General features: G+C 37.8%; 1 protein-coding gene across 1 annotated transcript; it reads right to left on the reverse strand.

Moving 5' to 3' along the window:
- Window positions 1-437: 437 nt before the first annotated feature.
- LOC104690060 (collagenase 3) lies at window positions 438-8005 on the reverse strand. Its single transcript, XM_010400591.4, has 10 exons — window positions 7747-8005; window positions 7405-7646; window positions 6149-6297; window positions 5924-6049; window positions 4890-5051; window positions 4182-4299; window positions 3474-3607; window positions 2971-3130; window positions 2175-2278; window positions 438-1614 (listed from the first exon to the last, which is right to left on the reverse strand). The coding sequence occupies exons 1-10, from the start codon at window positions 7867-7869 to the stop codon at window positions 1514-1516; spliced, it is 1419 nt and encodes a 472-aa protein (XP_010398893.3). The 5' UTR covers window positions 7870-8005; the 3' UTR covers window positions 438-1513.
- Window positions 8006-9567: the final 1562 nt, after the last annotated feature.

Raw genomic sequence — 9567 nt, forward strand, 5'->3', positions numbered from 1 at the left:
ATCACTAGGTAAGCCTGGTCATTTATGTCTGTTTAAAGATATTAATTTTTGGTGAGCTTTGCTTGGCAGTCCTGGCTGATTGATTGACTTAGGGGCTGGTATTGAGGAGGCAGAACAGGACAATGTAGTTTTCATTAATTGATAATATTTGACATTCAAACTAATGCGTAACTGTTTTACCCAGTATTTCTTAATAATTTCTCATTCTTTCTGAAATGATAAGGACTAATTCCAACTTTGTTCTTATTTTTCAGATTTGAGCAGTCTTTCCTTTTTTCTCTCTTCTGTCTTCTTCTCCTTCTCTTTTCTATATAATTATTTTTCTTGAGGGGAATAAAAGTAAATCATATTTTTAAACAGAGGTGAAAATCTTAATTAATATGATGCACAGGTTAAGGGTCTTGATTTCTTTTGTCCAATAGCTATTGCTTCTGAGACAGGCAGCACATAAAATTTTAATTTAAGTAATTCACAATGTTGATTTATTCCTCCAGTTGATTTAATATTATTTTTTAAAATCTAAAGAATCACAGTTCCACATCATATGCATTGCTTAAAACAAAACTAAGCAAAACAAAATCTTACAATATACTGAAACAATTGATATAGATATTAAAAGAGTGGCCAACATGAAAAAATACATTCTTTTCAATATTTTGCTTTGGATATTCAGGTTCTCTCCTGGCACAGGCATAACCTCTATAAATGTCACTTCAGTTAACACCAGCTGAAACCGTGGGCTGTGATACCACATGTAGCATCATGCACGGTTTCAACCTGTGTGATTCTCTTGTTGCTGCTTCCTTCTGGTTTCCCCAGTATCATACAGGCTTATGATTTTTTCAGGGAGTAATTTTCCCTTTTCCTGCTTTCCTGTCTGCTTTGGAATGACATCTCACTGCTTCTGTACTTTCTCCTTGTTCTAAAGATGACATGGGCATCTGCTTCCAGGGGGACATTCCCATCCAGCAGGGATGCAGCCAAATACTTTTGAATCGCCTAACTTCTTCATTGCTGCCTGGTGTTACTTGCTCAAGGAGTCATCCTGCAGACCTGACTCATTCATTACACATCGGAATACCCAGTACGTTAAAAGGAATTTCAAAAAGGGAAGAAGGATTAGTTTAAAAATATAATGCTCCTGGGTTTATCAGGTCTATTTCTTGGAACATGCTAGGAGATCCTTGCAAGATGCTAGATGTGCTCAGATTACTGGGAATTAGTAGCATTCATGATAATGTGTGATGTATCCAGCATCAAAGACAAACTTTAAATGGTGTAATGTCCCTTGAAATGCTAATGATTTCTTTTTTCTTTTCCTATTAAGTTAAATCAATTCCAGAGTGACATGTAGCTGTATAAGTCCACATATACAGTGTATATTTGGTGGTAGGTAGCCCAGTACTTGTTCATAGAACCTTTCTGTCCTTTGGTAAACCTAAATGCCCACTTTAATAATATTCCCATGCGCTACAAGCTGCCCTGCAGCCTATGACATGGTGCTCAGCTGCAATTAGCACCAAAATAGGGAGTTAGTATGCAGGACACGGACAATTCTTTGACTCCAGATGCTGTATTCAAACTGCAGTGGTCCATTGAAGAAGTAGAGATAACCTAAGGAAAAGGGAAGGTAAAAAGTATTAACACTAAGAAACTGTGTTGTCATATCAAAATTATCCTTAAAACAGTAACTATCTTGTTTGTTTTCATTTTTAATAACTCTAATGCAACATTTTCATATTTAGAATAGTGAGCTAAATTTTTTAAAGATCCTCATTCTACTTCCTGGATCAGAGTTTTAAAATAACTGGTGTTTTTTAATCTTGTGTCAAATTCTTACTGCACTTGATGAGGAAAATACAGGGTTGGCATGTTAATTTTTAAGACTGACTCGGAAACACTCCTTGAAAATTTGGGTAGGAATGTGCTCCATTTGAAGGAACAGACACATTATAATGCTTCTACATTAGGCATATCACCTTAGGTTCCCTAAGCAAGGAGGCGGCTCTTTTTTTGGCTAGAGCACAATTTAGATCAGAAAACTGATTCAGCCAAGAACAGAAGTGTTGATGAGAAGAAATTAAAATTACAAATGCCAGAGTTTTCTACAAGACCTTAATCTCAAGTTTCAAGGGCAATTAATTGTAATCAAGTTTCATAATCAGATTATGTACCATTTCTTTCATAGACTGCATCCACTTTATCACCAATTCCTGGGAATTCTTCCTCTATCAGCCTGGGGTAGCCTGCTTCCATAACCTCTGCCTCTTCATCATAACTATATGAAACACAAAAGAAAACAGAATCAGGGACTTTAAGCAGCCTGGGAGCTTGGCTTGTGCCCTTCATAAATTTTGAAGTTACCCACACCCAAAGCAAGCCAGCAGTCTGTCTAGTGCAGTGGTAAAACTCGGGGCAATACACAGGGCACACCTCCACCAGAAGTGGAATAAGCACAAAACAAATGGATCTACATTTTCAGAACTGATTTATAAAGTATGTATTATATGGAGATTATTGCACCTGGATGTATTGGTACTACAAGCCTGTGGTAAAGTCTTAATTATGCATGAGACCTGGTTGCAAGCCCCACTCATGGACAATAGAAAAAGAGACACCCTAGAGTGGGACAGAATTCTTACTCACAGCACTGATAGCATTCATGTCACACAAGAAACTCAAGGAAGCAAGATGGGAATTTTGTCTAGCAGGCATGACCAATCACAAATTCCTCCAGATTAGAGCATTTTGTTCTCATTTCCTTACACACATTCAGCTTTTACAGTCTGTGCCCATACTTTTATAAAAGGCTTGCATATGCCTTTACAACGTGTTGCACACAGCTATAGCATTAATGACAACCACAGACTGGAACAGTCAAATGCCTGGTTTGAACCAAACTCCTGATCTTTCCTTACGTCTGGACAGGTTATGACTAGGGACGCCGAGATTGACCTGTCTCCAGCTTACCTCCAGTACTTATTTCCAGTGAAAAAGAGAGTCTTGCCAGTGTCTTTAACATGGACTGCTGCATCTATTCTTTTAATTTCTTTTGGGAATCCCATTTCATGTATCTTTTTAGGGAAGTCTTCAACTATGTCGTAGCCATTCAAAGCCCAGACTTTTTTCCCTGAGAATATGAACAAAGTATGGGTGATTCTTTTGTAAAGACTCAGTTTTGAGAGCAGAATGAAATGAGCATACCATGATGCCTATTTTCATACAACAAAGAGATTCTTGGCTCACGTACTCAGTAGGTATTAGACTATTTGTACTATGACTCTGGGCATCCTAACTTAATTGTACATCTCCTAATTCACTGAAAATTTTATAGATGTGCATGGGGTGAAACCGTTTGTTTTTCCAGCGAGGAAGGTAGGATGTTTTGTTCTTCTATTGATTACCTTTACACCATCTGTTGAGCTTGATTAAATATGTATATTTTTCTGCCAACAACAAAATCGAAATCTCACCTTTAAACATGAACACAAGATCTTTGATGGGATTTTCATAGGCTGCATCTATTTTATTTGGAAGCTCTGGCCAAAAGGACTTAAGTAACACCAGTTCTGCCTCAACCATCTGAGGGTGCAGTCGCCAGAAAAACCTAGTTGAGAAAAAGAGGATATATTTTAGGTTTCTTGTCACAGCATAGAATAGCAGTATCTTTGATGTGCTATAATGAAAATAAATTACTAGTGAATTAATGGTTATCGTAACATAGAATATTGAATACACAGACCCCCTCTTAGACCTTTCTTTTCCTCATAGTCATCAGCTGCAGACAATTTCTGTTACTCACACAGTGGTCATCTCAAAAAATAACAAATTTTAAACTTCTTTCATTTAGAATAAGACTTCACTGCTGTCCCATGTGAAGCTCCTGAATGCAGTACAACTTCACCCAAATAAATATTAGCAGATTACGCATGTTGAAGAAAGTCCCATGAATTTAAAAATGTGTACAAAAGTGTCAGTCTTCAGCCATATTATCTTCACAACAGTCAAGTCTGTAGTTGTATTATAAATCCTGCCAAAAAGTTCCTTAAGAGACATCTATATTGATTTGTGCTCTTTTAAATGTATGTTTACCCAAATCTTTAGTAAAAAACTGAAATGGTGTTTTTGCTTGCTCAAACTTTATCCACTACCCACCATCCATGATATGGAAGTCTCTTTACCTGTCCTTGAAGACCAGCATTTCTCCACGAAGTTCTGTTATTGCATCAAGTGATAATTCTACATCACATTTCTCTGGTGTTTTGGGATGCTTTGGGTTTGGATCTTTGTCTCCAGCACCTGGAATCATATCATATGATGTAAGCTTGACAATGTTAATTTCCTTTCTGCTGATCATGATATTGAACAAAACATGGAAGAGCTCCCAAGATCATGATGAATACAAATATAACAGGCAAAAAATTTTTACCAGGAAAGTCTGTTCTCTCTTTCTCTCCTATAACCAAATACCTTCATGGACTTGGCAGCTCAAGAGTGCTGCACAGATGTTAAATGAACTTGCTTTCTTTATACCAGGTTTTGAAGGTCCCCAAAAGCTTTATTCTTTCCATAATGAAGCATGGATAGCTCTGTTTCTACCTTTAGACTCTGTTTTACCCTCTTTTCAGGCAGGTCAAAAAGTAGAAAGACTCTGCTCCCCATCACCTACCACTAAAGGAGACAGGTCAGTGACCAACTGTGGTCTGCAGCATCACTTAATTGTTTTCCCTCTGAACTATTAAATCTAAGCATCTCCTGTTCCAGTGAATCATTCTTAATCAGTTATGACTGTTGTTATTGAACATCTGCATCTCACAGTAACTGTGCAGTGCATGTGCAACAGGCTATAATGATACGGGAGACATATATTATGTATTAGACAGACTTACCATAGAGCTCTTGGATCCCTTGCACATCATCATCAGGAAGAACAAACCCAGTTTTTCCAGTGTATGTGTAGATTGGAAACATCAAAGCTCCAGGGTCTCTAGAGTGTTCAAGTCCCAGTGAATGACCAAACTCATGGGCAGCAACAAGAAACAAGTTATAGCCTATAACAAACCACAGCAAAAGTAAATGTGTATCTCCTTGCACACTGTGCTTTAACATATGGGACAATGAATGAGACAACTGAGTACATGGAAAAATTACACATAACTCATAAAATCGTAGAATGGTTTGGGACCTTAAGGATTCCAACCCCCCTGCCTTGAGCAGGGGCACCTTACACCAAACATAATTGCTTGTCATTTGTGAACTATGATGGGTTTTGCATTGGTAAGGGCCTAATAGTTCTAGTGTCTCACAGCTGATGTTCAGCCTAAATTTTATATGAAAATGTTGCTAGGTAGGGAGATTTAGATTTCTTGAAATTTCTTAGCAACACAGGAAAGCTCTAGGTTGAAGTCTTGGTCCTACTGATATCAAGAACATTTTTTAGTTGGGAATTCACCTGCTGTAGAGAGTCCATATGATTTTCAGTATTGCAGAAATTAGCTTTAATGACAGGAGGGTGACCTAATCCAGAGCAGAAAAAAAATGGTGTTTTGTTCTATTAAAACACTGTCCTGAATAGGCACGGTAATGAGTTTTCAAATTCAATGCAAGCAATGTACAGCTATAGGCTTCAGTAAGGCTATTCCTATCAGTCTGTGATCAGAACTAGCTGCGCCTAGTGAAATGCCAAAATGACAAAATCTCATTTGTGTCATTTTTTTACTTAGGAGAGTTATATTAAAATCTTTGCTAAGCACACACTAAACTTCCATTTATGACTGGAGGTTAAACTCAGCTTCCTATGTGTGTACAGTGAACATAATGATAAACAAACAGAAAACAGGCAAAACAAACTGTTTACAGGTATCAAACAGGGATAATTTTTCCATCTATCACCATTTCAAATAATCTCAGGAAGTTCTGTTACCTTTAGAATCATCGGACCAAACTTCATCATCATCAAAATGGGCATCTCCTCCATAGTCTGGGCCTGGGGGAAAAGCATGTGCCAGTAATCCAGAGGGTCCATCAAAAGGGTAAAAGTCACCATGTTCTATAAAGCAAAATTCAAAACTGTTAAATTAATTACTCCATGTTATGTATATAGGAATATTGTTTACTTATAAAGTAAGAACAACTGGTTCTGTGTTACCTTTAGTGCCAAAGGAGATCATGATGTCAGCTATACCGCTTCGTATCCTGGTGAAGTTCAGTGGTGTCACATCAGACCAAACTTTAAATGCTTTTTTGAAAGCTCTGTCTACTTCATTATGTCTCAGATCTGAAGTGTAATTCATAATTCTGTCAAACACATTAATATCTCCAGTTAAATTGTGTGAATTGAAGAAATATGAAATGCACTTTTACCTGACTGTACACCTCATTAAAAGTTTTTGCTTTTGTCATATGGCCTTATTGTGTAACAAGGAGCTTAGCAGCTGCATACAGTATTAAAAAAATAAAAATAAACATTTCTATCTGCATTAAAATAATTCAGAGATATCTGAAATGATACAACAGCTTTCTGTAACTGGTTTTCTATGCACCAGAAGATTTAGAAAATGACAGATATATTCTGTATTAAGTAAAATCAGTAACTCCAAACTTTTTTATGTAGTATAAAATATTTCATGATCCTCACTTCCTGGAGGAGCAAAGCATTATCCAAAGTGATTTTTATAGGCTATAATTGTCCATATTAAAGTAATATTTATCACTATGGAACTAATAGATTTTAGTGATTTCATATTTGGAATCTGCTAAATAAACTCAGTCTGCAGCTGTTTAAGATTCCAGGCTGACAACCTTGCAGAATTAGAGGAGAAGGTGCGAACATGTGAACTGTCAGCCCTTCACTTCCTAAGGTCAACTTTCTGAGGTCATGGTACAGGGATTTGTCTGATCAAACACAGACATCCACACCTGGAATGTGAAGGAGAAGACACTGCTCTCACAGCCACGCTACACAGACTGGTTTGCAACTACACCACTCTGTCCCGGTCAAGTCTTCTGTGGACCAAGCACTAAACCAGGTCCTAACAGAGCTAAGAAGTGACCCAGAGAATTGCATGATCTGAGTCCCTACCCCTCTTTCTTTTGGCCCCATAGATGTGTCCTGAGTGTCTATACAGAGGCCAAAGGAGGAGCTGCTAGCTTACACCACACCAGGTTTCCTTTTCCATGACAAAGTGCAATGGAAAAAATTCATGTTTAATTCCTTGAAATGCAAGGTAGGCTGGGAGCACCTTTCCAAAAGTGGGGCTGTAAGGGTTTTAAACTGCAATACTAATTTTTTCAAACTCAAATGCACCCTTCTCACATCAAACTCATGTACTGAGCGACCTACTGGACAATGCACCTGCTAAGAAGGTAATAACAGCAATAACACTCAAAATACCAGGCATTTACCTGTATGTCAAATTCATTTTTGACCATTTGAGTTTTCTAGGGAAAAAGTTATATTCCCCCACATCTGGGACACCACATCTTGGTTTCTGCATCAGCTCATATGTCTCTTCATCCAGTTTGCCTGTCACCTCCAAGCCAAAAAAAGCCTGCATTTCCCGAAGTTTAGCAGCCACTGTGTTTCCACTCTTCCTCATTATGCCAGCAGGATTCGGACGGAGATCATAGTGAGTCCTGAGATAGCGCTAAGAAGGGGAAAAGAAGTAACAAGCCTGGTTTCCAACCAGTTGTAACTGCACAACTTACTGTTTGTGGAACATGCAAATAAATTATTTTGTACTGTACCTCGGCAAACTGAAGGTCTTTCTCTGTGAATTCATGGCTGTCTTCAAGGGGAATAGGGATTGTCAGGCAAGATGGCAAACCCAACAAGAAAAAGAAAACAGCTGGAAGTCCTGATTGCATCATGTTGGATTTCTGAAGTCTGAAGCCCCGATGTTTTAGAGAGCAGTTACCTTTACTTTTATAGTCCCAACCCAATGAGTCACCACTTAGGGACAAGTTAGAACTTCCTCGTTGCTGAAAGTAAACATGCTTAGATGGCTGGTTTGTTTCTCCTCCCCAACACTGTGGTTTAGGCATCCGTTCCCCAGCTGAGGGCTCTGAAACTCTATCCTTGTACAAACATGAGGTCTCTGAATATTGAGAGACTGCGGGAAGAAATGGGCAGAAGCAAACCACACCTTTTCATTATTTTGCAGTAACTTGCACTGGCAATAACCGGCAACAATGCTGCAATAACTTACTTTTCTTGGCTAGAAAAATTGTCTTTTTACCATTTAATAAACAATAAAAATATTTAACAAAGTTCATGATTACACTAGTACAACAGCAATTTTTAGCAGTTGAAATTGTTAGAACTGCAATTGTTAATAAATATTGCCTTGGCTGATAAGAAATAGCATTATAGAATATACAATATGATATTATATTTCCTTGTTTCTGTAAAGAGCTGTAATTCCATAGCATTAACAAAAATTTTACTTCAGCAATCCTTAAAGAGAATTTCTAGCTATATTACAGAATACTTCACTGTCTGACATACTCAAAAATAGAAATGTTAAATATCAGGAAATACTTAAGAACATTTAAAAGCATTTTTTGTTAGTAATAAATCAGGTCATGTAGAGTCACTAATTTATACAATTTATCTTCTTCAAAAGACATGAATTCAATATGTTTTATGAGAGGATGACAACCATATATCAATGAGACAGCTAATACTTTGAGAGAGGCAATATACCAGCTACAGGTAGGCAATGGATCTGTGTGTCTAGAATAACAGAAAAATGTGATTTTGTCTTATGAGGTGAGTAATAGGATAAATCTGACATTATGACAGAGATGGTCATTACTATACTTCAAAATATAAGGATTATTTCTATCTCCCCAGGATCACCACAGTCTCATTTTCTGCTATAACTTATATCACATCCCATGCTGACAAGTGCGGGTCCAAAGGGAGATGCAGTTTCTGCTGAATTTGCCTTGGTCCTCCATGGGTAATTTCTTTTGCCTGTATGGAAAGCCTCAGGCAGCTTTCTGGTAGACATTGGTACAGGCATCCTGGAATGCACTATCCTGACATGGATGTTGCCTTGTTGACAAAACAGGAAAAGGACAAAAATCAGTGAAGTTGTATGTGTAAAAGCTTTGTTACTCAAACAATGATGCCTCATGATGACAAACAGCAAACGCAAAAAAAGCTGAAGAGGATTTTCTATGTAGGCTATTTCTGCCTCACTGCCCATGTCAGCCACTGCTAAATATGGTTACACCCCTTAGTAACAGACCTCTGTTAAAGCAGTTTGTATGTTCTCCTTTACACTGACTGTCATCAGTGCTGAGACTTTTACTCAGCAATGGGGCATAAAGACTGTTAATTGGTTATTCCACCTTCTTTAGGAGTATTCTCCCCTGAAGTGCTTCAGGACAAGCACTGAATCCGTATTGCTGATGCTCTCTCTCACTTCACTCCCTGCTAGTGCAGACTGCCAGATTCTGTATATATTCCACTTCCTTCCTTCCAACATTTTTGTATGAATATTTGCAGCATTGCTTTTATTAATGTTGGGGATACAATTAGCAGATAAGCAACGTTTACAG

This window comes from Corvus cornix, chromosome 1, assembly GCF_000738735.6.
Source record: "Corvus cornix cornix isolate S_Up_H32 chromosome 1, ASM73873v5, whole genome shotgun sequence".
Lineage (NCBI taxonomy): Eukaryota > Metazoa > Chordata > Aves > Passeriformes > Corvidae > Corvus > Corvus cornix.